The following is a 27007-nucleotide window of genomic DNA, read 5'->3' as shown; positions in this document are numbered from 1 at the left end:
GAACAATTGCGGGCAATTTTTAGCCATTTTGGCTGGGAATTGGAGGGTGAGAGTAGTATTGTATGAAATAATATCTCTCAAGATTTTCTTCCAGATTCACTTATGGCCAATGAAATGCCAGAGCTCCAAGGAAGCGAAGAAGATGAATGGGAAAAAGAAGGCGAGGAAGTTGAAGAAGAAAAAAATAAGGCGAATCCGGTTGAAATAGAAGAAGATAGTAATGAAGAAGAAGAATACGAACTAAAATATGAAGAAGAATATCAAGAAGATTATGAAGACCCTTATGAAGAAGATTATGATGATTCATTTTAATATTACGAATAAATGTCACTTTTTCTATTTTTGACACGTAAAGTTGTCACTTTTCTGTCAAACCGTTTTTATCGTTTTCGTATATAACATGCTAACAATTATTTCGAACCAATTAGAACAGGAGAACTTTGCACATACTTCACAACGATGTATAATGAGAACCTTGAAGAAATGATTGACCTCACATACAATGAGCGTTATTGCGCAAGGATGAAGAAAGATTGGAGTTCAGAGACGAAGAAAGACATGAAGTTCCCAAGAGAACATGTTTTCTTTGCTGACTTCGAAGCATCAACTGATGGAAACATTCACAAAGCATACAACATTTGTTTCATGGAAGATGACGATGATGGTTATACATCAATTTGGGGAAGTGACTGTGCGTCAAAATTCCTCGAAGCTTTACCAGATAAGAGTTTAGTTTATTTCCACAACTTATCGTACGATGTCACTTTTCTCATGTCTCAGTTAGAAGAGATTACAGGAACTCCAATCATCAAAGGTTCACAAACGATGCAGATACAAGGAAAGTACAAAGGAAAACTTCTCTGCTTCAAAGACTCTTATGCAATCATCTCAACTAAGTTGGAAAGATTCCCTGAAATGTTTCACCTCACTAGTGGTGAAAAAGAAGTTTTCCCATATAATTACTACACGGAAGAGTTAGTTAATACAACTAAAGTTGGTAACATCGATGATGCCATGAATCATGTCAAAGATATTGAAGCTTTTAATGAGAACATTGAGAAGATTGAAGATTGCAAGATTGATGATGAACACTTTGACATGGAAGTTTATTCGTCATTCTATTGCGGTCAAGATGTACGCATTTTACGAGATGGCTTTCTTAAGTTCCGCAATGACCTCATGACTGAGTTTGAAATAGATGCTTATGATTATGTTTCAATAAGTTCTATCTCAAACAAACTCTTTGAGAAGAGAGTATATTGGAAGAACGGTAATCTCTTTGATCTTGCAGGAAAACCTCGTGAATATATTTCCAAGTGTATTCAAGGAGGAAGATGCATGCTAGCTGAGAACAAGAAGCAATACAATGAAGGAGAACTCATCACTGACTTCGATGCTGTATCATTGTATCCATCAGCAATTGCTAGACTTTACTGTTTAGAAGGAATTCCAAAAGTTATGACAGAAGAGATGAAGAGCAGTGAATACTTGTTGGAGCATCTCTTTGATGATGACCAAGCTGAACCAACAAAGGAAAAGTTCATCTCAGGATTTTACTGTCAGATCGAGATCTTGTCGATCGGTAAGAACTCAGCATTCCCATTGATTGTCGTCAATCCTGACATCAACCCTGACTTACATGTTGCCAGAAGTTCCAATACATGCTGCAAGATGTTCGTAGACCACATTACGCTTCAAGATCTGATCAAGTTCCAAGAGATCTCATGCAAAGTCATTGATGGATACTATTATGATGGAAAAAGGGACATGACAATAAGGAATGAAGTTAAGAAGCTCTTCGAATTACGTGCTAAGTATAAGAAGGAAGGTAATCCGATACAAGAGATCATCAAACTTCTTTTGAACAGTATCTATGGTAAGACGATATTAAAGCCCATTGACAAAAAGATTCGTTTCATCAAGGACAATAAGCTCACTGACTATATCATTAAGAACTATAATGACATACAGACAATAGAGTTCATCCCCGATTCCGAACTTTCATGTGTAAAGTCATTTAAACCTATCGTTCGTCACTTTAACTATTGTCCATTAGGTGTTTCAATCCTTTCTATGTCCAAACGAATCATGAATGAAGTATTCTTCACAGCAGAAGATTTGGGCTTGAAGTTGTTCTATCAGGATACAGATAGTTTACACTTGTATGAGAAGGACTTAGATAAGTTAGCAGAAGAATACAAGAGAAGGTATAACAGAGAACTCATTGGAAAAGCACTGGGTCAATTTCATTCAGACTTTGCAGAGATTACTGCAGGACATATGTCTAAGGCACAAAGATCTATATTCGTTGGAAAGAAGACTTACCTCGACGAATTAACCAATGACCTCAAGGAAATTGCTTTCCACTGTCGAATGAAGGGAATCACACAGGACGTAATTGCACTTACTGCAAACCAAATGTTCCCAGATGCGATACAAGTACATTATGACGAGAAGAAAGGTTTGTTCTTCCCTGAGAAAGTTGGGGAAAAATATAGCATCGTGGAATTGTACAAATCTCTTTATGAAGGTGATGAGATAACCTTTGACTTGTGCATTGGTTCGAAACCATGCTTCAACAAAAATAAGGACTTCACTATTTCAACGAAGTCATCTTTTGAACGTAAGTTAAAGTTCTAAACACTTACTTATTATTTTTCTTAGCTTCTTCCTCTTCTCTCAATTTCTTTGCAATCATTCGTGGATTCTTTGCGCGTCCAGCTGCTAATGCAGCTAATTGTTTCTCTGTGAGTTTACGCTTTGGTTTAGCTGGTTTCTCTTCTTGTGTTTGTTCTTTTGGTTTGAGTTCATTAAGTATTTCTTCACGAAGTTCATTCTTGAGTGCTTCTCTGTCGAAAGTATTCTCAGTCATTTTGTTAGGAGTAAAAAATTTTATTAGGATAGAAATGACGTCAAAACTTTCACCAAGTGAAAAGCAATCAATCATATTGAATGAAGCTAAAGGAATACAACATCCATTATATTATGTTTGTCATATGAAGAATGGTTCAGTTCAAGTTAGAAAGAGAAAGGCACCATTGAATTCACCAGCTCCTGCCCCAGCTCCTGTTGTTCAAGAAGCTCCTAAAGTTGATGAGAAGAAAGAAGAAGAACAAGCATATACTAATAAAATGTTGTTAGAGATGATGACAAAGATATTAGAACGTAACAGTGTAGTTAATGAACCAAACATGGACCCAATTGAACGTGAGAAGGAAACTAAAGAGAATCAAGAATATGTTCAATCAATGGAAGAGAAAAGAATACACTTCGATGATGAACCAGAGCCTGAACCAGAACCTCCTAAACCTCAGCCACAAATAAGACGAATAATCCCAAGAATAAGAAGATTGTAAATTTTTTATAGCTGAGAAAGATGTTGAACGATAACCTCAATACATACAGTATTGCTGATTCCATCAGACAAGTAAGATATTATTTCGATCAAGTTGATGGGGCAGTTCCTATTGGAGATACTAACCATAGATATGTCCCAACAAAAGTGCCAGCTATGCCGACAAATACTATTGATAACGGTTATATTACATTTAACATATCACCACCTGGTGAGAACATGATTGACTTATATAATACGTTCATTAGTGGTTATGTCGATGGTGAGTGCATAATTACAACAGAAACTGAACCAGCTGATGAAAAAGTTCCTAAATATGATGGTGAAGTATATAAAGAAAGAGCTGTTGAGACAGCTCCTACAGGATCAAATGTTACAGCAATTAAAGCAATTGATACTAAATATGCTGGTGGCAAATCATGTGCACATCTTCCAGCAATTTGGTTGGGATACATTGATTCATTCTATGCTGTTGAATCATATCAATTAATCGCTAATGGTAAAAGTGTTTATACACAAGATAATGCTAGAGAAGAAGGTTACATTACTTCTACTGCATCTACAACAGAAGCTATTAAGAAAGTTGATGTATTTAGTAAGGCTAGACATAAAGATGTTTTCAATAGATGTGATACAGTTCGTTCTGGACAGATTATTGAGTTCAATAAACCAATTAGTGGTGCAACTACATTAAAGTTCCACATACCAATCAAGATTGACCTAAGAAGATTCCTAATACTTAATAACATTAGATTCCTTCCAGCGTTTGCTGGTAACTTACAACTTAAGGTTAAGTTCAGTATTGCTGGTATGGTTTGGACACCATTAAGTTATCAGGATATTCTACCATTACCGAACATGCAAGCCAATGTTACAAGCTATATTCCAATCACTAATCACTTCACTCCTATCTATGAAGGTATCAAGTTATTGATACTGTAACTGGAATGCCGATAAGAGTACGATATCATTTGTGTACCAAGTTTATTAAGTTCACTAAGAGAATGCAAACTTCTTTGAAATGATTAATACTGTAACTCATTCTCTTTGGACCCTAACATCTATAGTGATTTGGTGACAAGATATTCGGCAAAGACTCTAAACTTCCAATCAAAAGAATTGACTGCATTACTATGGATGGTTCAATGGCTAAAGGTGAAGGAACTCCTTGTACATTCACGGCAGCATTTACTCCATTATATGTGAACACATTTATACACTATTTAAGAAAACACCTAATTATAACACTACCTATGAAATCCATTGTTTGAACAAATTCAATTGAACTGTGGAGCATATGGTAACATACCCGCTGAGGCTCAAGCATCTAATGATCCAATCTTCTATGAGATGCAGGCAAATGCCACTAACAATAATAACGATACTGTTGGCTTCAACTATGATGTCATGAGGTCTATCACAACCACATCAGTCCCTCAATTTGGAATCGAGTCAAATGACTTAGGTCATTACCTATGTGGATTCCCTTGCGAAACTGATTATACATTCCAACAGGGTCAGTTATCTAATTCACCTATTACATATAAGCTTACAGTTAAGCCAACAGCAGAGTCTATTAAATATACTGAGAAACCAGTGTTATGCTTCTTACGTCACGTTTGCCTCTCCATACAGATTAAACAGGTGGGACCACCTATCGTACTTCTCGACGATTATGATTTATCAGCCCCTGCTAGTGAATAAAGGTTAGTTTACATATGAACGTTTATTTTTACACATATATGCGTACATATGCGCGCCCGTATGGTGTCAGTTTTCTGTCACTTTTTTCATTGTGTCGGTGACTGTAGCTGTAGGCTACAGGCGACGCACAATGTATACTGTACTGACGTGGTATTCAATTACGCTAGTATGACGTGACATTCGATTACATTATTTAAGGTTAATTTTCAATGACGTTTCAAACATGATGTCCGAAAATTGAATTAATGTTAGATGGGTGTAAGCGCACCATTAAGGATGATCCTAAACTTTATATCCAATTATCTATGGTAAAAAGCTAATATTTTTGATCAGGAAAAAGTTATTATAAATCACTACATATTACTTTATATGACTGTTATACTTTTTTGTTATTAAAATAAAGATATGCTGATATTATTGCAGCATGTCAGAAAGTGGTAAGTGCACCATTAAGGATGAACTTTATTCCTTGGTATTGTCAATTTTTGACAAAAGAGTCACAAAACTTGATTTTTTGCAGATCTGATATTATATTTCGACATAGCATTACATAACCATCTTAAATATTAAATGGGAAAAGAAAAAAAATGGCTTATTTGACTGTGAAATCTACTTTACAAGAGATTGAAAAAAAATGTCAGAAAATGGCCCTAAATGAGTCTTCCTTTATTGACAAATTTGGTTGCTAAACGGCCCTAAAATTTACATTTTGATTATGAAGAAACCCACATGGTTGAGTCATTATTTGTTCCTAAAATTTAAAAAAAAATCTTTTTTAAAAAGAATTCTTTCTATAGTGACAAATTTGTTAGCTTTGCTACTCTGAATTTTATGTTTTCGCTATGAAGAAACATGTATAGCTGAGGCCATTCTTTTAATAATCATTTTTTAAAATAATTTATCCTTAAATCTTGTTGTATTATTCCATACACTCATATGAAATTGGATTGAGATGAGTATTAATTTGTATGGATGCTCTGTTTCATATAAAGAAATGATAAATTTTTGATTTGAAATTTCAAACAATCATCCAAAAATAAAAATGTATTATCACATCCATGTTGGTGTCATTTATAATAGATAAGTTATATAATTAGAGATATATTTTTTTTTCTGAACCAAAGTCGGATCTAGTTTTTGACATGTCAAACAGTCAATTTTGTGAAAATTTGAATTCAAAATAACTTTCAATGAAACTTTTGATGATATCAATCTAATTAACACATAGTGGTAAATACGATTTTAAATTTTTAATATTCAATAATTATTTTTTCTTTGTGGACTCAAAAATCTCATTAAATTAAGAATTTTCTTCAAGTCTCAATTTAATGTTAACAACTATTTACTATTTTGCCAAATTAAAGATAAAATTGTCTGCAATTGATGAAAACGCATGGAATTTCTACTTTTCGAACGAATTTATTGGAAATAAAATTGGATACTGCAATAACTGCAATATATCAATAGAAGAAGCTCACTATTACTTATATGAATGCAAATTTTATGATTATAATGACCAAATTATTGTTATCAGAAAAAATTCCCAAACTTTATTTCTACATAATCGCTGTTCATTTAGTAATTGCATTTTTTACGTAAGTAACAGTAATAGTTCAGTTGTACAACGAAAGTTCTGCGGTACAAAATGTGCTTGCCCAGGATATGGCCAATTTTCATCAACTATACTTGGCGATGGTCACTTAAACTTTATTATTGAGAGTTCTCTTTTCGATGTAGGAAATGATCCTATTGGATACTCTGTTTGCGAAGCATGGTATGGTATTTTTAAGATCTCATCAATAAATTTCTCTTCATGTATAGCTCGTGAACAACCTGTTGGAATTTTTCAGGTTTCCCCAGATAATTACATAGGAAAATTTATTTATACAACAACAGTAAATAATTTTGCAAGTGATAATTCTTCATTTGGTTTGACACATTTTATAGATAATGTGTTGATTTTCTCATGTAATTTTATAAATAATAGCTATTTAATATCTGGTTATGGAATTATTTTCCATGAATCAAATGCCCTTGTTATTCAAAGTTGTTCTTTTATTAACAATACCAGAAGTCGTCTTTTGACCTATCTCTTGGATAGTAATATAACAGTTGATAATTGTTATATTGAAAATTTGATTTCAGACGCTTTTGGTTCAAGTGTAGAACCTCAAAATCCAAGAACTTTATTCACTAACTATCAACAGTATTTTGCCAAACAGAATTTACATTTATCAAAGAAACTAGCAATAATAAACTTGTAAATAAAACAGGATTCATTAACTATAGCTGGTACAAATTCAGGCGCCGCCGTTAATGGAATTAGTTATTTGCAATTCCATTTCTACTACTGATTTCGGACAGCAAATGATTACTTCGAAGCAATTTTATCTAGATTAAAATGAAATAAAGTTTTATTCCAAACTAAAAGATATTAATAGAAAAATTGATGAACTCCGACAGTTGATGGTCAACTCGAATCTCTTGAAATTGATCATGTGATATGGAAAAATGTTCGTTGCTCAATTATCTCACTATTGGATGGACTTTTATCGAGCGAAATTTTGGCTGTAAAGACAATTCTGATATTGGTAACATGGTGATAAGAACAAATAGTCAGTTTGCATGGTTTATGATGAGATAATTTCGATTTAAAAAAAACATAAAAATTGATTTTAATGAGCGATTATATTTGAATATGCTCTCCTAATTTGAAGGAACTGGTTAAATCATGAATAAAAAAAAAAAAAAAAAAAAAAAAAAAGGTAGTGGGGCTTCCAGGCACTTCGTGCCTTCTAGCCCTGAAGATGTTTAGTATAAATGAAGTCTTAGAGGACAAACATGACTATGAGTTTTGATATGACAAGATAGAATATGAGAGAGGTCCTATAAACCGGAGAAAGTGTTATATAAACATCTGTCATATTACTCAGAATATTATACAGAATTCAATAAAAATATATTTTAGGGTAGAAGGGTATATCTACCCCGTTTTCTACCCTCTTTTCTACCCTCTTGAATTTTCATGAATTTCATCGTAAAGACTTTGTCAAGATTTCATCGTAAAGACTTTGTCAAGATTTCATCGTAAAGACTTTGTCAAAACTTCATCGTAAAGACTTTGTCAAAACTTCATCGTAAAGACTTTGTCAAGATTTCATCGTAAAGACTTTGTCAAGATTTCATCGTAAAGACTTTGTCAAGATTTCATCGTAAAGACTTTGTCAAGATTTCATCGTAAAGACTTTGTCAAAACTTCATCGTAAAGACTTTGTCAAAACTTCATCGTAAAGACTTTGTCAAAACTTCATCGTAAAGACTTTGTCAAAACTTCATCGTAAAGACTTTGTCAAAACTTCATCGTAAAGACTTTGTCAAAACTTCATCGTAATGAGCGTAAATCAGACAAAAATATATTTTAGGGTAGAAGGGTATATCTACCCCGTTTTCTACCCTCTTTTCTACCCCATATGTACTTACTGAAAAAGTATGTGTTCCATCTGTCATTTTACTCAGAATTTTACACCAAAAATAATGTTTAGGTGAAGAGGTGAGATTTCACCTGTTTTTTCACCTAATTTTTCACCTCGTGAATTTTCATGAAATTTACACCAAAAATATACTACTAGGGTCATTTACGAAGAAATCTCAACAAAGTCTTTACGAAGAAATCTTGACAAAACATAGACAAGAAAGTTCATGAGAAATTAGATGAAGAAATCTCAACAAAACATAGACAAGAAAGTTCATGAAAATTCAAGAGGGTAGAAAAGAGGGTAGAAAACGGGGTAGATATACCCTTCTACCCTAAAATATATTTTTGTCTGATTTACGCTCATTTACGAAGAAATCTCAACAAAGTCTTTACGAAGAAGTCACAATAAAACATCTGTCAAAAACCGCTTTTTAACTTCACTTAAAATGCCACGTAAGCTACGTAAGAATATACGTAAGAGGAAGAGAGCATTGAAACATCCAATAGTAAAACTGACACCACAACAACAGTTGCAACAACAAATGCTGAATGACCCCACTATGTTGCAACAAATGTCAAGCAATCCTATGCTTTTAAACCGAGTTGTTGGTGCACAGAGTGGAGGTTTAAGAGCGGCACTTTTAGCGAAAATGGCAGGCTATGGTGGAGCTGCAGACGGAACAGCCTATAACCCTCAAAGTCAAATGAATTTGAGTTCACTCAAAAATCAAATAACAGATGTCAAAAAGTCAAACATAGACATACAGAAGCAAATAAGTGAAAACGAAAAGAAACTAGAATATGACAGACACACAAAGAAACTCAATGAGTTAAACGTAGAGAAAAAGAAGAAAGAAGAACAACTGAAAGAACTAAGTACAGAGGAATATGCGAAAAAAGTGTCAGAAAAAGCAGCAGAAGTAGCAAAAATGGAACAAGATGTCATAAATTTGAAAAACCATACTACTCAATATAAAGTACTGAAAGATGAAGAAATAAAACAAAAAGCCCTGAAGACATATATGGATAGCGATGAGTATAAAAAAGAAGTTGAAGCAAATGTAAAGGCAGAAAAACTTTTACAGTTGCAAAACCAAACCGTACAGTATGAAAACTTAGCACAAGAAAGTAAAAATAACGACGCAGCCATGCAAAAGGCAATGAAAAGCTCAGAATATATAAAAGCTAACAATGACTGGTTAGATGCCCAAGCCAACGCTAAAGCAGCCCAGCTTATAGGTCAATAAGGACAAAAATACAAGCGGATGAAGATAGTTCAAATGAAGCTTTAACAAATGCTGACTTTAAGAACGCTTTCGAAGCTCTTCATAGTAAGGTGAAACTAGTGAACGACTTCTCATCTGGAAAGAAACTGAAGTCTGAAGGTTTCGACAAAGAGTTAAGAGAAGTAGCACAAAATATGACGAAAATAACAGATGCAGCAACGAGACAGGCAGTTCAAAGTGCCTATGACGCCGTTAGAGCAACTGTTGTGAAAAGTCAAGAAAAAGAGTTACAACAGACCAAAACAGACCTAGTAAATGCTTTCTTAAAACGAAAAGTCAGGTAGGACATTATGCTGCAGATGGAACATATGTGCCAGCTGGTGGAATTATATACCACCAAACCCTCCAAGAGAAGCACCTGCACCAGGACTACCTAGAACATTTACATCGTCACATGGACACAGACACAGGCATGCACCAAAACCAACACAACAACCAACAGTAAACTGCACACAACAACAACAACCAACACAACAACCAACAGTTCAAAACCAGCACAACAACAGTTCAATCCAGCACAACCAACAGTTAAAACCTGCACAACAACAACACAACAAGCAAGGACATAAAAGAAGTAGAGAACAAGGAAACCAAGAATTCTTAAAAATGCTTAAAGAAAGTGTGGTTTCCCAGATACTGTTGACTTTAGTGACAGATATAAAGAAGCTATTGGATTCAAGGATGGAAATACTGACCCGAACCTATTTAGCTTTATGGCTCAGCACCAAAACGATATAATCTCAAACCTGGAAAATACAAGCTCGCTAAGGGATATGATTTAATAGCATATCATCCAAATGACATGATGAATTTACTCCGAGATATTTGATGTCAGAGCTAAATGACAATTCAACTTTCGTCATGAAACGCGTAAAAAATAGAGACGGAACGAAAGAACAAAAGCTTATGAATGCGGATGACGTAGATAGGGAAATTGTTGAAAACGGTCTCGGAATATATGAAATGCCAGCAGATGAGGTACAAGAAACTCCACAGGAAGAAGTTCAGATACAACCAGACATGGAAGAAATAGTTCAGCAACAAAGCTAGAAGAGCCTGAAGGAAACGAACAAGTCCTCCTTTGGAAACTAACTTCACAGAACTAGATGAAGATTTGGAACAGCCGAAAAATCTTGACCCTCAACAAGAGTATGCGGAGAATATGGAATATTTCCAAGAGTCTAAAAAAAATTCGGCTGACATAGTAGAAGAATATCGAAAAATGTTTGCCGACATACAAAAGACTCCAACACAGATGAAAATATTCAGCATAGAATGGAAGACTGAAAGAAAATGTACACAAATACAACAACCCTTTTTACTTACGAGCATTTAACGTTCAATCTTCGGATGAACTCGGTGAAAATAAAAGGTTAAATTTCAAGAAAACATATAGAAATGAAACATTGTTTAAAGTTCATTCAGAACCTAACCAAGATGGAAACAAACCTACTTTTGTTTCTGCAGACGATGGAACTACAATGAGATGGGGTCATAAAGCTAATCCCGGATAGGTGGTTCATAAACTTACAACCAAATTCCAAGAAGTTGTAGACGCAATGGAAGTCAATGGTGAACGAGATATAGCTGGTATTTTCAGCGCGCTTTAATGCCATTGAAAGATATGAAAGATGCAGATATTTTGGACCAGTATGAAATGAACATGGCTGATGGAAATATAACACCTGACGTTCTAGAACATTTATCTCAAAGAACTACACAGAACCATAGAGATGGTATATTTGGTGAAGAGTTTAGAAAGAAAGTTAGGGAGAGAGAAGGAAGAGAACCTATTGTACATGACCTTGCAAACGAAAGTTTACAAAATGTCATAAAAACTTACTTTGCAGACAATGAACCGAGAAGGGATGAATATTTAAGAAAACTCAAATGGACAGTACCAAATGAAATGTTAGTATTGAAAAACATGTTCCTTGACAAAATAAAACCAACTACAGAAATAAACGACGCAAGACTGAAAGATTGGGTAAAAGCTTTCCCATTCACAAAAGATATAGTTGGTAACATGGAAAGAAAACCAGAATGGCTACAAAAACATATATTTGGAAACGAGCATATTCCATATGGACAGGCACTGTTTTGAAGAGCTTGAACGGAAACTCAGGAAAGAGTCATGCAAACAATACGCGAAGACTCAAATACAGACTATGACAAACTCTTTCTAGGATATAGGTTACCTGAGATGGGCGACCAGAGCCAAAAGGCAAAAAGGACATGGGAAATTTGCAACATACTAGATGAACATAATGCAAAGATGCAACAACTTCAAGCAGAGGGCAATGAAGGAAAAAGAAGAGTTAAAACTCAGTCAGGAAGAAAGTAAAGCTTGGTCCACGTGGGTTCTATTATGACATATAAATCCAACTATTCTATATTTTTACTCATATGAAATGTACGCCGCTCAGAATATAACGCCAACAGTTTTGGATGCCATGAATGGAAATGTTTCCGAATGGTATAACGAATGCGACAATGCCATTAGAAGGTCAGAAATAGTTCCTGGAACTTACGAATATACAACTGCTGTTTCTTATGGAAATGTAGGTGAGTTTGGAGAAGGTTCTTCAACAACAGTAGATATTGCTTGCGACAGGTTTCATATAATTTCTATTGACAACTCATTCTTATACGTGGAACAAGACATTGAAATAAAACCTTCTGCCAAGTTGTCTGACAAGAAAGGTTGCAATGGAATTTTCTATGTCGGATACCAATATGCTCCAGAAGTTTTCATGGGATATAAGATATATTCTAACTCTGACTTAGTTCAAACAGTAACATGGGCAAACTATGAATGGTTCGCTTTGAGAAACTCAGTACAACCACAAGCTAGAGAACAAACAGACCAGTATGCAACTATTGAGAAAATAAGAAGACTTGACCCTAACGTTCCAGGAGTTTATGTTAACCTTTCTGGACAAACTGCAGCAGCAGTAACCAAAGTAAAACTGAAACTTAGAGTTCCTTTGTCATCTTTCCTCATCTTCAGGTTTTTAAGATACTTGCCAAACTGGGCAGGAAAAATTTCTATCGAACTTACTCCAAGCAAAAATAACTTAGTCATTGCACCAACACAAGACCCATTCACTCTTACAGAAGTAGTGGGAACAAATAAAATGTCATTCGCCGACTTTTGCAAAACAAAGTTGACTTAGACTTTGGTTTCTCAAACCTCAACACTGAAGTAAACTATTATTTCAATGCTGCTGGAGATGCTTGGGACCCAGTTAAGTTCACATGCGAAAAATTTGAATGCAAGAGAATAGAAAGCAGACTTGCAGTCTATATGTTGGACCCAGATATTTCAAATGCTTTAGCTGCCAAATATATTGCAGTTCCACTTATGTTCCCTATACACCAAATATCTGTCAAAGACTTTGCAGGTGAAGTTGGAAACCAAAGTGCTGACCCAGGTGCAAGAACAGATATTGCTTTAACAACTGCAATGAAACATGCAGATACTATGTTTGTACTGTTCAGACGAACTATAAATGACTATTCTTGTTTCTACAACCCTGGTATTAAATATCATATAAACATAGATGGCAAATACTATCCAAGAGAAGAATATTCTACAGTTGAGGATATGAGGTCATACAACTTGACATTAGATGCTATGAACTTTAACAACAACTTCACAACAACCATTAACCCTGAAATGCAAAGTTCTATTATGCCATATGTGAAAGTATGGACTCATACAGGAGGTCAAAAAACTCAATATACAAATGGAGACCGTTCAAACTTTTGGCTTGGCATTCCATTTGCTGACTCAGAAGACTTTATGGGTGGTATTTCAACTGTTGGTACAGTTCAAATACAATATACTGGTGACAGAGACGGTCCAGATGAATGAAGCAAAGAAGTTTACAAAACCAATAGCACTTTTCACGGAAGATGCTCTTTTGAAGATTCGTTCGATGAAACCTGCTGGGGCTCCTCAGCTTGGCATAACGACAGCTTCCATCGAGCAGATTTTGGCAGCAGGTCAGTAAGTTGTTCTTGAACTGACTTCTCTCCGTCAAATATTGACAGTACGCCAGTTTTGACATAAATTTATTATAAACTTACCTTTAGAAATATCGGTCAGTTTTGTTGTTATATTTTTGTCTGCTTCAAGAAACTTTCACCATCTCGGTTATACCAACTTTCTTTGCTTTATGAAAAATTTTGGTTCAGCAAAGACTGCTATTCTATAACATTTTCCATTGTTTGTATAAAGAACTATTCTGTCAATGAACTTGTATTGTTTGTGTGTGTAAACTTTGTTCTGCTTCAATTCGAAGAGATACTCAAATACGTCCATCTTTTTATTCTAAGTAAAATGTCATTTCCGAAAAATAGAAGCGTAAGTGTTTCAAAAGGTTTAATGGCGGTGGCAGATGTGAAGTTAAATTCACCAACTCAAACAAACAGTCAAAGTGTTGTTGTCAATGTCAAAGAAAGAGATGTTGAAGTGGGGAAACCATACGAAGACGAAGATGGTATAACAATAGTTCCTGTAAAAGAACAACCAACATACCCTGAAGTTAGCAGAGACTTAAGTTCTGTTGCAGATATTCGAAATGACTACCAACAACTTAAAGACAAACTTAAAACTCAGGAGAAGATTTGTCAAGCTTTGGTATAATGTTAAACTTGGTCGAACACAACCCTGTAAAAGTGAACTCATATGTCATCGCACCTCGTGAAGTTTTGAAAGAACTATTGAAACTTTTGACAGAGGCAGACGATATAAACATCAAAGAAATAGAACCCGACATTGCTTGCTGTGGTGTTTCATATAATGTCATTGACAAGATATACGTTATGAAAGGAGGTGAAACGTTGAACTTAAAGTATAGTTTCCCAGACGTTATAAAAATATTTGACGACCACAACATTTCATTAAAATTTATTTGCTAAGTAAATGGCAGAAGACATAATGGTTTATACTATTACGACTAAAAACCCTGAGTCATATAATTCTATAACAACAAACTTACAAAGTCCTCAAGGACGATATTGTAAACTAACTTTAAACACATGACGACTAAAGCCTGTTTTGCTCTTTTGACACCAGAAGACTTTGTTGTTGTGAATGGTAAAAAATACTTCTTTGAAGATACTTACTCAGATATACCACCAACAGGTTTTGTTGACTTATTTAATACTTTAAGGACGGATGTAACATGTGCTGCAACTAGAGCAGGTTTCATTATGTTTGGATGTCCGACTGAGTTTAGTATAAACGATATGAGCTATAATACAAAACTTATATCTGGTTTTTACTACCAACAGTTTCCTATAACAGGAAAAGGTGTCATACAAGGTGTCTGTTCCATTGACTTTAAGTACACCTATTTTATATATTGTTTCAAACTTAGGTTCAAAGTGCTATTCGAATGTCGACAGAAACTACTATGACCAAAAGATACTCATGCGTATAAACAACACTTTCTCTGCTGGTTTGCCTATTGTTCATTCGAATGCAGAGTTTTCAGCTTTAGTAAACTCAAACACTTTAGCAAACATAAACTTAACCTTAGTTGACGCAAACTTTGTTCCTGTAAAACTTTTATGTCCTATGTATTTGTCAATGACGGCAGAAAGTTTCGAATTGGAAGATGCAACTGGTGAAAGTATTGTACTACAAGAACAACTTCAACAACAAATAGCTCAAGAACAACAAATGCAACAAATGGAACAAATGCAACAACAAAGTCAAGAATAAAAAAAATATTTTTTTTATTTTTATAAAAATGTACAGAATAGATGTTTCAGATTTTTATGACTTCCAAGCGTTCAGAAATATGTGTCCATTTCGAGACTATAACAAGCAGTCGAGAATTTGAAACGTTTTAGTCATTTATGTTGACTCTGCCCCAGAATGTTATGTCATGAAAGAATGGGATGTTGTCTTTAACAACCAAGAGCGACAATAGTTTTCAGAACAAGAATGTAGACAGAAACTTAAGAAAATAAAAGTCGTACAAGTTGGCATGAAGATGTTAGATGCTTGGGATATCTTATTGTCAAAGTTAGAAGATTTTTCAGTTCGTGGTATAAAGTTCTATACACCTTCTCCAAACTTCTATTCTATCTTCACTGGATATAAATATGAACAAGTAGAATGGAAAGAAAAATATTATAGAAGCTTGGTTAGACCATGTCAAAGAGAAATTATATGCAATGGAAACGAAAGAGTCTATGAGTATATCTTATGTTGGTTTGCAAACATCTTACAACATCCAAGTGCTAAAATGAAACTGCTCTCATTATAATTGGAAAACAAGGAACTGGTAAGAATACTTTCTTAACAGATATTTTGTGCAAACTGTTAGAGGGCTATTCGAATCCGAATATGACAAACTTAGAAAACATCTGCGGTAAATTTAACTCTTCAATAGAGAATATGAAACTTATAGTATGTAACGAACTTCAAAGTATAGATACAACAAAAGTTTTGAACTCAGATGCTTTGAAGAGTCTTATAACAGACAAGTTGGAGTTGTTGAAAGAAAATATAAAGACCAAAGAGTTTGTGAAAATGTTGCAAACTTCGTCATGGTTTCAAACAATGCTGTTCCGATGAAGTTAGAAAGTTCTGACAGAAGATATGTAGTTGTCAGAACGTCAGATTCTCATATGCAAGATACAGAATATTTTGACGACTTAGCAGAAACTTTGACACCTAACTTTTACAACCACTTGTTCTCATATTTTATGACATTAGATATTTCAAAGTTCAATCCAAGACAAATTCCACATACCGAAGAGAGACAAACATTGTTAGAAGCAAACAAGAGTGTATATGAACTGTTCATAGATGAGACTAACTTTGAGTGTTTAGATGAAAGGTCGTTGTACGATGAATATAAACAATATTGTCAAGAGTATGGTTATATGACAGCGTCTAAACGAACATTCTTGGCAAATGTCAAAAATCTTTTAGATGTTCAGAATGGTGTATATACAAAGAAAAATTTTTATGAGTAAATTTTAAAAAAAATATTTTTTTATCCGATAGAAAAGATGACGAAATATATTTCAGTAAATAAGTACATGACAGAAGTCAAAGAAGAACTAGACCCATTCGCTTATTTGAATGTTTACTTCTACCATTTTGAAAAGTCTACATTTGACAAAGTTTGAACATCGAACCAGTTAAGTTTGCTATTGTGACTAAAAATGGTGCGAAATTTGAAGACTTAGACATAGAAGGTTTGTTAGCAGTCAAAGAAAATTTTGACAGAAGGTTTTCAAACCTTAAAGAAGGCAAAGCATACAAACTTGTTATACCTTATGAACCAAAAAGCAGACGACTATGAATATTATGAGTCTAAGATAGTTGAAGTTCAAGGTAAATTGGGTAAAAAGATTTTAGAGTCTAAGCCAGTGTTTGCTCCTAAAGAGGAAGAGAACATTGACATTGACCCAGAAATGTTCTAAAAATAAAATTTTATTTTTACATGTCATATCTCACCTTCTCTGGAATTGGCTCTGGTTCTTTCTTCTCTTCTTCTACTTTCTTTTCTTTCTTTTCTCTCTTCTTCTTCTTCTTCTCTGGTGGAGTTATGTCAAACTTCTCAGAACCATATTTATGTAAAAGTTCTTTGTCCTTTAATAGCTCTTCTATTCTGTTTTCTATTTCATCTTCAAGAACAGCGCATGTGTCTTCTTTGCATTCTAAGAACTTTTGTTGGACTTCATCTTTCCAATCGCGCTCATCTCTGTCAACAAGTCTGTCATTGACAAATTTTAAGACTGCTCTTTGTAATGTTTTATGGTTCTTGTCATATTCCCAGAAACAGAACTTTAGAACAAATTCACCTTTCTTGTTTACACTATGTAAGATTTTATGGTCGACAGATGTTTTGCTGTCAAAAAGCTTGTCTCGAATATAGATAGCGAAATCGCTAGACATTTTCAAAAAGATAAAAAATTTTAATTTTTCTAAAAATATGTTAGAAAAAAAGTTTGCTGACATTGACAAGAAATTTGAGAATGTTTTAAACAAGAACAAGAGGAAGTTAGAAAATGCTCAGATAAAACCCATACATGACAAGTTTCTATTTGCTCAGATGGTATAACAGGTCTAATTGCACCACCTGGGTCGGGTAAGACTTTCACTTATCTTAAAATGGCTGCACAACAACAAGAACTAGATGAGAAGAACCCATTCTATGAGTTAGTAGTCATTTGTAGTACTTCTGGTCAATTTGACCAAACCGTAAATTCGTTCAAAGATATTATAAAAAAGTCTAAGTTAGTATGTATAAAAGACTCTGAGTTGTTAGATTGGATAAAGAAGTACCAAAGAAGAGTTTTTGAAGTACAATGCTATAAATGAGTATGTCAATTCGAAGTTTAAAGACCCAAATGAGGAAATGCAGAGAATATAGAGAAGAAACACTTCAGAAACAAACAGAAAGAGATAGAATACATTTCGAAGAAATTGCAATCTTACGATTGGAAGACTTACCCTCATAGATGTCTTCTTATCTTAGATGACTTTGCTTCTCATCCTTTGTTAAAGAACAGAGAACAAGACATGTGTCGAATTCTTAAGAAGCTCAGACACTTTAACATCTCAGTTGTCATTTGTGTACAGACAGCAAAGAGTTTAAGTAAGGATGTTAAAAGAATACTTACTGATATCATACTTTTCCCTGGATTGTCCGAAGACGATTTCATGGAACTTATGAAAGAGTCCATGGCAGGTAAGTTTGACAGATATGAACTCTGGGAGAAGTATAAAGTCATACAAGACCCTCATACTTCTTTCAGAATTCACATCTACGCGAACAAAGTTCAAATTGTAAAAAGTCAAGCTTGAAAAATAAAGAGTTTAGTCTTAGTAAGTCTGTTGTGGTGCTGCAGCTTTCGGTTCTTCTGGCTTTGGAATGGACTCGGTTGGTGGTACGTCGGACATTCGTTTGTGTCCTGTCGGATGGAAGGACTTTTCCTGTCGGAAGGAAGGACTCGGAATGTCGGAAGGAAGGACTCGGAATGTCGGAAGGAAGGACTCGGAATGTCGGAAGGAAAAACTCGGAATGTCGGAAGGAAAAACTTTTTCTGTCGGAAGGAAAAACTTTTTCTGAAGTTCGACCAAAAAGTTCTCAATTTTCGAAAATTTGAATGGTTTACGGACGAACAACAGGAAATTTTTTTCCAGTTGTCAGGAAATTTTTTTCCAGTTGTCGGGAAATTTTTTTCTTGTTGGAAGGAAGGACTCGGAATGTTGGAAGGAAGGACTTGGAATGTCGGATGGAAGGACTTGGAATGTCGGATGGAAGGACTCGGAATGTCGGATGGAAGGACTCGGAATGCCAGAAGGATTTGACAAGGCAATTTACCTTATAGAGCTACCTGAGCCATCTGAAGTCAAGCTTGAAAAATAAATGGTTCATTTACTCTGCTTGTTTGAAGTTGTCAAAATACTCTGTTATTTTTTCCTTTAACAATGGCAAATCTTCTTTGAAGGTAAAAATTGTACAACCTTTAATATCATAGTGTGTTTGAGGTAACGTATCTTGAACTATTTGTTTCACATCTTCATTTGGGGTCATTGAAATCGGTAAGTTTTCGCGATAGAACCAATTTCTGTCAGATTTGTAAATCTTAGCAAGGTCGTAAAAGCTTTTGTTGTTTCTTCTGACTAAATGCAACATAACCATATCTCTGTCTTCTTCATTTTCCATCTCTTCAGTATAAATCATATACTTATAGTTCTTTTCCTTACCTTTTGGTACCGAACGTGGTATTCTTTTCTGTATGGTTTTGTCTTCTTTCATTATATCTTCTCTCTGCTTTGTACAAAGTTCGTCAAGTAGCATAAGTATGTAGATTGCATAACGAGGTGAAGCCCACATTGCTATTGAACTAACTAGGAACTTATGAACATATATACCTTTTAGATGTGATGGTAAGTTTTGTCTGTCTTGGTACATCTTTTTAAGTTCTACATGTTCAAACTCACTGAGGAGTTCATGAGTGCTATTTAATTCAAACCAATCTTGTGGTTTCATAGTATCTGGAGCAAAACATGCTGTCAAAATACTTTGCATTTGGTACATATCGTCTTTGACCGAACGAATGAGACGGAGTTGTTTGTTAAACTGAACCCACTCATATTCTTCATTTATAGCTTCATGGACTATAACTGTTGTTGTGTTCTCTGTTGTTGACATATCTGTCTTTACATACAAAATAAAAAAAATATTTTATAAAAAACTAACTTTATTTTTTCTGTCTTGTATAAAAGACCAAAAATAAACGCTTTACATGTATTTTTCAGCAACTTCGTCAAATAATTTTATAGCTTTATCTATCTCATCTACTTCGAAAGTTTCTTTACCTTTCGTGGGAGCACCATACATTTTCTCAAACTTTTCAAGTAGTTCTGTTTCAGCAGCTCTCATATCATTCACAAACACAACCTTAACTCTATTGACTGTACTGTCATATCTTTTAGTTATATTATATGTTCTTCCTATCTTATATCTCTTTGTATTGAAGTCTTTCGGTTTCTGAACGATGTAAAGTAAGCCTTCACTGCAACGTTCCGTATCGAATGAACCATATGTTATGAAATTATATCCAACAACTGGGTCTAACCATAACAAAACTACTGGTATAAGACTTTTGTCTATAAGATATGCTGTAGTTCCATAGAATCTTACCGATATCATAAGCTCAGGATTTCTTGTCAAAATTTTCTGAGTTGAAGCAATTTTAACCCAGTCGTTTGTTTTCTTTCCAGATGGAGATATAATGTCTGACAAAGAATATTTGTTGTATTTCTTTGAGTATCTTACGTTTAAATCACCAATTCTAACCATTTTTGGCTGTCATTGTCTATCTTTCTAACTGTTTCAAACTCAGTGTTTGACATTTCCTGTTCTTACATACAAAATAAAAAAAATATTTTAAAAAAACTAGCTTTTATTTTCTATCTTAAGGAAATTCATGAAATTTGGTCATTTTTTTCAGCAAAAATATATTTTAGGCGACCAGGTCACTCGGTTAAATGAACTTCTCTGAAAAAGTGTGACAACATGACATTTTGACAACAACACAGGAAATATACTTCTTCGTAAATGTTTTGTCAAGACTTCTTCGTAATGAGCGTAAATCAGACAAAAATATATTTTAGGGTAGAAGGGTATATCTACCCCGTTTTCTACCCTCATTTCTACCCCATATGTCCTTACTGAAAAAGTATGTGTTCCATATGTCATTTTACTCAGAATTTTATACAGAATTCAATAAAAATATATTTTAGGGTAGAAGGGTATATCTACCCCGTTTTCTACCCTCTTTTCTACCATAACTATTTACAAGCGTTTTACATGGTATATGTTGTGATGGTTCATGACTTTAAACAGTTTTGTAGCTTCTATTTCTTCTTTTAGTACATCGAATGTTTTAACTATACCGAAGGTTTCTTTATATTTCTTCTTGACGTCAGATAGAAGGAAATCGTTAGCAGTTGGATAGTTTTTGTTCAGAAATGTCAACATGTCCATTTTATCTTCTGCTGGTTTCTCTACTTCTTTCTTTAAGTCAGTATGGTCTTTTCTCATTCTTTCTATCTCTTTGACGGAGTAGTTATATTTCCTTGTTGCTGCTTTACATTTTGAACATTGTGAGTTCATTTTTGCGTTATATTCTGAAATTTGTCCTGCTAAAACAAGTAAGGCGTAGATGGTCTTCTTTAACTCAAAGGCTGCTGGTTTTATCTGTTGGTTCCATACCTTACCTCTTCTATCTTTATCTCTTATCTGCAAGACACACTCAGCAACTAACGAAACAAAGTTGTCGTAGGTCTTAAATTCTTCAGATTTATATATGTCAATGACTTTGTGGTTGCAATGAAATCCAAGAAACTCATAGTTTACCTTTCGTATGAACTTCTTTATTTCTACTGAGTCAGTCAGTCTGACTTCAATTTCATCGAATTCTGGAATAGTGAGCTTTTGTTGTTGGATTTCAGGAAGTTTAGGTAGATGGTCAATAATATCCTGCATTTCATAAAGATACTGTTCATTTGTTTCATCTTTTGCACTACAGTCTAAATCTCCTTGGAGAAGTTCCTGCTTTATCTTCTGGATTTCTGTTTCGAAAGTATATGAAGAAGGAATGAAGCTTTTCATTTCTACTAACATTGAAGTTGGGTTCATGACTAACGAGTTTGGTGCTGTTGTTGCTGACATGTTCTTACAATAAAAATAAAAAAATATTTTTTGGTGGGACTACCTTTATTTTATTTCAGCACAAAATGAACGAGTTTGGTTTAAAAATACGGTGGAGCCAAAAATGGCTCGACCTCAAAACAAGCATTTTGTGAAGAATATACCAACCCGCGGAAAACGGCGGGTTGCTTTTTTTATACAAAATTCAAGAGTTTTTGTGTTTTCTACGAGGGTAGAAAAGAGGGTAGAAAACGGGGTAGATATACCCTTCTACCCTAAAATATATTTTTGTCGAAAAAAAATGGTTCATTTACTCACAATATTTTTGTACAAAACGACCCCAAACTTTTAACTTCTTTTCTGCAGCTTCTAATGTTATCTTAGCGAGTTCATATTCTCTAAATTCTCTCTTTAAATCTTCTTGTTCCCATTGGTCTAGTTCGTATGGAGAGTCTCTATAACCAGAACATATCTCACGTTCATGTTCTATTTGTTTTTCATGCATTTTTCTAACTTCTTCTTCAAACAAAGGTTTAGCATTCTCTACTGTATCTTCAAGTTCTTCTTCATCTAATTTCTCATGAACTTTCTTGTCTATGGAGTCCAGAATTTTTCCAACTGCTATACAATATTTTGGAGAAGCCCACATTGCTATATAGTTTACGAGTCTTGGGTCTACATACATTCCTCTAACCTGTTTGATTTCATCAGGAATTCCTGCATGAACCTTGTATAAAAAGCAACCGTCGGAATTCCGACGGTTGCTATATTCTTCACAAAATGCCTTAAAATACTCTTCCCAGGACTTATTTTCCAACAACCTTCTAAAGTCTTTCCTAAACTGCTGACACATCTTTGTTGCATTTATATAACCATCCTTGTCTCTACGTAAGACTTCAATACCGTTGTAAGTGCCTTTTGCGAATGTTTCGCCATTAGATTTGTTCGTGAACGTTTTTGCTTCGACTGTCATACTGTTCTTACAATAAAAATAAAAAAATATTTTTTGGTGGGACGTCGGACATTCGTTTGTGGCTTAACCGTCGGACCACAACGATAAAAATCTCGACAAAACATATACGATGAAGTCTCAACAAAACATTTACGATGAAGTCTTAACAAAAAATATACGATGAAATCTATTTCCTGTGTTGTTGTCAAAATGTCATGTTGTCACACTTTTTCAAAAAGATGTTAGTTGACCGAGTGACCGAGTGACCGAGTGACCTGGTCGCCTAAAATATATTTTTTTCTATCTTAAGGAAATTCATGAAAATTCAAGAGGGTAGAAAAGAGGGTAGAAAACGGGGTAGATATACCCTTCTACCCTAAAATATATTTTTCAATACTTTTTCAGCACTTCTCCGTAGTTATATATGAAAGACAATTCGAGATAAAAGTCGTAGTACAATGGAATAATATGCTGCACACCGTTTGTTGTGAACCAAACTTGAAAGTCAGAGAAACTGTTACTAGGTGGTTCGTAGAATTTAGAAGCAAAGTCATAAAAGTCCTTACCAATACAAAGAAAACTATTGTTGCTTGAACTGAAACTTGCATGACACATGACATTTTGAGGGTCAAACACGTTTCTATAAACTGTCAAATCTGCTGGTGGGCGTATAAACCAGAACGGACCGTCAGGTGGTAATGGTTCGTTCTGGTTTAGTAACCGAAGAAATTGTGCCCAAGAACGTTTGTCTACTTGCCAAAATAAAAACTGTGTATCTCTTGGAGGGTTATTTTCAATCCTTTGAAATGAAACGGTGGAGTTCATCTTGTCATATTCTAGTTTCAGATAGTATGTTCCATTTAGTAAAGAATCGTATTTTTCTTGAAATTCCCAGTAGTATTTGTTTATTTGAGTTTGAAAGTCATTTAGAGTCTTCTCAAGACTTTCGTCTGAACGAACTGTAAAGATTCTCATTTCATCAAATTTGTCTATTAGACCATCATGACCTCTATACCGCCCATGAAAATATACCGCAAACATAAACGCGTTAGTTCTTTTTGAAAACAAAACTTTTCTAAATCCTATTGCCTTTGCATCTGAAGGACTTTGAAGCCAACGAATTGGAAAGTCAAACCTGTAAGCACCGGATGAAATTTCTTCATCTGATATTGTCCTACCGGCATTTGTAAAGATATAGTCTAACGGTTTTGTATCTGCTACTTTTGTTCTTTGTTTTTCAACCTGAAACATTTAATATATGTAAAAAAATACTGTTTTAAAAAATGTTTTAAAATGGTATGCCATATAGCTTCTTGAATTTGTTAAGAAGTATTTTAACGTATTTTCCATCTGTATCTCTAGCGTTTACATAAGCATAGCCTTCCTTAGTAAAATATACTTGTAATTTCCTATAGTTTACGCCGGTATAAAAGTAGAATGAGTCTTGTTCTTCGCTATAGTAGTAAAACTCAAACATATGCTTACCATAGTCTCTAATTTCAATTGTTTCATCTTCTAGTTCGTCGACAAATTCGAATACAATATCTCCAAATTTGCTTATGTTCTTACTGTTTTCAGAACAAGTGACCCAACGCAAGTTTTTAAGTCTATTGTCGTTTCTTATACGGTTTATATGGTCTACACACGGTAAATTGTTAGGGTTCGGTATAAAATGAGTTGCAATGACGACATGTTTAAGATAGCGTTTTCCACTCATCCTCATAATAGCATATCCGTCATTTCCCTCCCATTCGCTTAAAACTCTTTTTGTCTTTTTCTTCCTTATTTCAAAAGACTCACAACAGTGAATTTCATACTCTTCATCTAACAAACAAGTTTCCCAACGGTCTACTCCAACAAACTCAGCGTACATTTCAAATAAAATAAAAAAATATATTTTTGAAAAAATGTTTTGTTTTAAATGGTATGCCATTTCATATTTCATCGTCTAACAAACAAGTTTCCCAACGGTTTTCTCCAACAAACTCAGCGTACATTTCAAATAAAAATAAAAAAATATTTTTTTCTTTACTTTACATAACCACCTGCTGCCATAAGCCTTTGACGCCAACCCATACCAGCTAATGAAGGTTGACTTGGTTTAGTTTGAAAACTAAGCTTTGTTTTTGGTTTATCTTCAGTTTTTGGTTTTTCTTCTTCTATCGGTTTTTCGTCACTTTTCGGTTCCTCTGACTTTACCTCACCTGCAGGAACAGTTGTGTCGTCAACATCTTCATAAATATCATATGCCATCTGTTTTTGTTTTCCTTTCAACTTTTTGTGTTTGTTGTAAAGTTTAGAATATTTCGACTCTAAGTCAATGAGATGTTCTATAATGAACTGTTGGTCAGTGAAGTAAACTTTTCCATCTGTTGTCTCGAAAGCTCCTTCAGACTTCAATATTTTATTTGTGAGAGTCTGTTTCTTTTTTGAGATACTAGCCGTTCCATTTCTATGAAAAGTGACTTTATAGTTAGGGTTTGTATTTCCAGACCTGGCACTTTCTATTATTGAATTTTTCTCTTCATCTGTAAGTTCTTTGACAGGTTTTGACAATGGTTCTGAACTTTTTGTTTGTGGTGTCAAATCTACCGTTTCAACTTCTTCGGTCATTTCATCTCAGTAAAAAATTTTAGTTTGGTTTGTTTTCAACTGGTTGTTTAGGTTTTTTAAGTCGGTCTAAAACTTCCTGAGGTATAGGAAGAACTTGACAAACACGTTGTGTAACTGCTGGAAGTCGACAAATCCATCTTGAACCCATTTGTCTCAATGCTGTATTGTTCATTTCATCTCAGTAAAAAAATTTACATTCCCCAAGTTTGAGGCGGTTGAGGTTGGTTATTGTTTACCCACTGTTGTGCATGGTTATATCCTCTGTTAAAGAATCTTTCACCTTGGTCCATATAGTGTCCTGCTTGGTTATAGTAGTCATTTGCTTTGTTATAATAGTTTCCTGCTTGTCTTCCTACATTGTCCATCCATCCTTGAACTTTTCCTCTTGTTTCAGGATTTGGAATAAGATTTGCTGCATCTCGTGCTACATCCCAACCTTTCTGTACAGTTTGTATAATAGGTTGTGCTTTCTCTTTAAGTATACCTAATGTACTCAAAATCTTCCTTCCAACTCCAAATACACCTCTGGCTATTGTTCCACTGCGGGTAAAAATCTAGATGCGACTCCTGCTAATGCGCCAAATAAACCCATTTCTTATGGGTTAAAAAATGACGAATCCAAACAAGGACCCCTATGTTTCTAAAGCGACAAAGAAAGCACTCATGGTAAAAATCTTTAGTTCAACACCAAATGCTTGGTTTATGGATATCTTGGAAAACATTCCGAGGTATAGAGAAGATGGACCACCATACTGGCTAATATTTGTTGGTCAAAACACAAGATACTGTGAAGCCATACCATTATGGTCCAAAAATATTTTAGATGTGAAAACTGCTTTGACAATATTCGTTGACAAATACCATCCAACAAAACTGACATCTGACTGTGAAAGTTCTTTCAAATCAGACGATATTAAAAACTATCTGCGTTCAAAAAATGTAAACCAATATTTCATTGTCGACCAAAACCATTCTGCTCTTGGTGTCATTGACAGTTGTATAAAAATCTTAAGAGACTTAAACCAACCACAAGGTGGTGAAGCAAATGAAATGTCATATGACGACAAGTATAGACATTTCTCCATGGCAAAGATGAGACAAGTTTTAAATATTTACAATAGCCGTAAACAAAAAGGTTTGGGAAACCACTCCCCCGAAGAAATGAAAAACAACCCTGACTTAGAGAAAGACTATATATTTAATAGTTTAGTCAAAAGAGACAAACAAGAAAGAATGCCAGGCTTCAAACTTAAGAAAGGTGACAAAGTAAAAATAGAAATACCTAAACGCGACCCATATGAAAAATACTATTGACTATGACAACAATGGGAACTCGACAGGTACTCACCTTCGTGTTCGTAAAAATAGAAGAAAGTATACAAGAGAATATTATGAAGTTTTAGGCAAAATGGCAAAATGTACAGA

At 34.4% G+C, this 27007-nt stretch overlaps 10 protein-coding genes and 5 pseudogenes across 15 annotated transcripts, besides 9 other annotated features; 7 read left to right on the top strand and 8 right to left on the bottom strand.

The window, feature by feature from the left end:
* Positions 1-5056: part of a mobile genetic element that runs on past the window's edge.
* Positions 103-312, top strand: TVAGG3_0208380 (uncharacterized protein; the record flags this gene model as incomplete). The annotated part of the gene is made up of 1 exon (XM_051226556.1): positions 103-312. One exon carries the CDS (start codon positions 103-105, stop codon positions 310-312), a length of 210 nt encoding a protein of 69 aa, XP_051111542.1.
* Positions 336-403: a mobile genetic element.
* Positions 4899-5098: a mobile genetic element.
* Positions 5099-5480: 382 nt separating this feature from the next.
* Positions 5481-5512: a mobile genetic element.
* Positions 5481-5512: a terminal%2Cinverted (terminal inverted repeat of tvBac_53III transposon ID:TVAGG3_0208340).
* A 2044-nt stretch (positions 5513-7556) lies between these two features.
* Positions 7557-7796: a mobile genetic element.
* Positions 7557-7796: a terminal%2Cinverted (terminal inverted repeat of MuDR-N3_TV transposon ID:TVAGG3_0208330).
* A 1184-nt stretch (positions 7797-8980) lies between these two features.
* TVAGG3_0208320 lies at positions 8981-10001 on the top strand (annotated as a pseudogene). Its single transcript has one exon. A coding segment is annotated over exon 1 (1021 nt).
* A 1953-nt stretch (positions 10002-11954) lies between these two features.
* On the top strand, positions 11955-12164 carry TVAGG3_0208310 (protein of unknown function, DUF4106 family; the record flags this gene model as incomplete). The annotated part of the gene is made up of 1 exon (XM_051226555.1): positions 11955-12164. One exon carries the CDS (start codon positions 11955-11957, stop codon positions 12162-12164), a length of 210 nt encoding a protein of 69 aa, XP_051111541.1.
* Positions 11955-12164: a mobile genetic element.
* Positions 12165-12285: 121 nt separating this feature from the next.
* Positions 12286-27007: part of a mobile genetic element that runs on past the window's edge.
* On the top strand, positions 12574-13431 carry TVAGG3_0208290 (annotated as a pseudogene). The gene has a single exon. A coding segment is annotated over exon 1 (858 nt).
* TVAGG3_0208280 lies at positions 14166-14629 on the top strand (annotated as a pseudogene). Its single transcript has one exon. A coding segment is annotated over exon 1 (464 nt).
* TVAGG3_0208270 (uncharacterized protein) lies at positions 17289-17747 on the bottom strand (the record flags this gene model as incomplete). Its single annotated transcript, XM_051226554.1, has 1 exon — positions 17289-17747. The coding sequence occupies one exon, from the start codon at positions 17745-17747 to the stop codon at positions 17289-17291; it is 459 nt and encodes a 152-aa protein (XP_051111540.1).
* TVAGG3_0208260 lies at positions 17964-18659 on the top strand (annotated as a pseudogene). Its single transcript has one exon. A coding segment is annotated over exon 1 (696 nt).
* On the bottom strand, positions 19234-20013 carry TVAGG3_0208250 (KilA, N-terminal/APSES-type HTH, DNA-binding family; the record flags this gene model as incomplete). Its single annotated transcript, XM_001295625.1, has 1 exon — positions 19234-20013. The coding sequence occupies one exon, from the start codon at positions 20011-20013 to the stop codon at positions 19234-19236; it is 780 nt and encodes a 259-aa protein (XP_001295626.1).
* TVAGG3_0208240 (organellar and viral DNA polymerase type B) lies at positions 21160-22038 on the bottom strand (the record flags this gene model as incomplete). The annotated part of the gene is made up of 1 exon (XM_001298077.1): positions 21160-22038. One exon carries the CDS (start codon positions 22036-22038, stop codon positions 21160-21162), a length of 879 nt encoding a protein of 292 aa, XP_001298078.1.
* TVAGG3_0208230 (uncharacterized protein) lies at positions 22328-22990 on the bottom strand (the record flags this gene model as incomplete). Its single annotated transcript, XM_051226553.1, has 1 exon — positions 22328-22990. One exon carries the CDS (start codon positions 22988-22990, stop codon positions 22328-22330), a length of 663 nt encoding a protein of 220 aa, XP_051111539.1.
* Positions 23360-24220, bottom strand: TVAGG3_0208220 (uncharacterized protein; the record flags this gene model as incomplete). The annotated part of the gene is made up of 1 exon (XM_051226552.1): positions 23360-24220. The coding sequence occupies one exon, from the start codon at positions 24218-24220 to the stop codon at positions 23360-23362; it is 861 nt and encodes a 286-aa protein (XP_051111538.1).
* On the bottom strand, positions 24258-24842 carry TVAGG3_0208210 (His-Me finger endonucleases family; the record flags this gene model as incomplete). Its single annotated transcript, XM_051226551.1, has 1 exon — positions 24258-24842. The coding sequence occupies one exon, from the start codon at positions 24840-24842 to the stop codon at positions 24258-24260; it is 585 nt and encodes a 194-aa protein (XP_051111537.1).
* TVAGG3_0208200 (phage tail repeat-like family) lies at positions 24998-25222 on the bottom strand (the record flags this gene model as incomplete). The annotated part of the gene is made up of 1 exon (XM_051226550.1): positions 24998-25222. One exon carries the CDS (start codon positions 25220-25222, stop codon positions 24998-25000), a length of 225 nt encoding a protein of 74 aa, XP_051111536.1.
* Positions 25774-26174, bottom strand: TVAGG3_0208190 (annotated as a pseudogene). The gene has a single exon. A coding segment is annotated over exon 1 (401 nt).
* On the top strand, positions 26192-26770 carry TVAGG3_0208180 (uncharacterized protein; the record flags this gene model as incomplete). Its single annotated transcript, XM_051226549.1, has 1 exon — positions 26192-26770. A coding segment is annotated over one exon (579 nt), but the record flags the coding sequence as incomplete, so codon positions are not given.

The sequence above is a fragment of the Trichomonas vaginalis genome, chromosome IV (assembly GCF_026262505.1).
Source record: "Trichomonas vaginalis G3 chromosome IV, whole genome shotgun sequence".
Lineage (NCBI taxonomy): Eukaryota > Parabasalia > Trichomonadida > Trichomonadidae > Trichomonas > Trichomonas vaginalis.
This window is presented reverse-complemented; position numbering and strand designations above follow the sequence as displayed.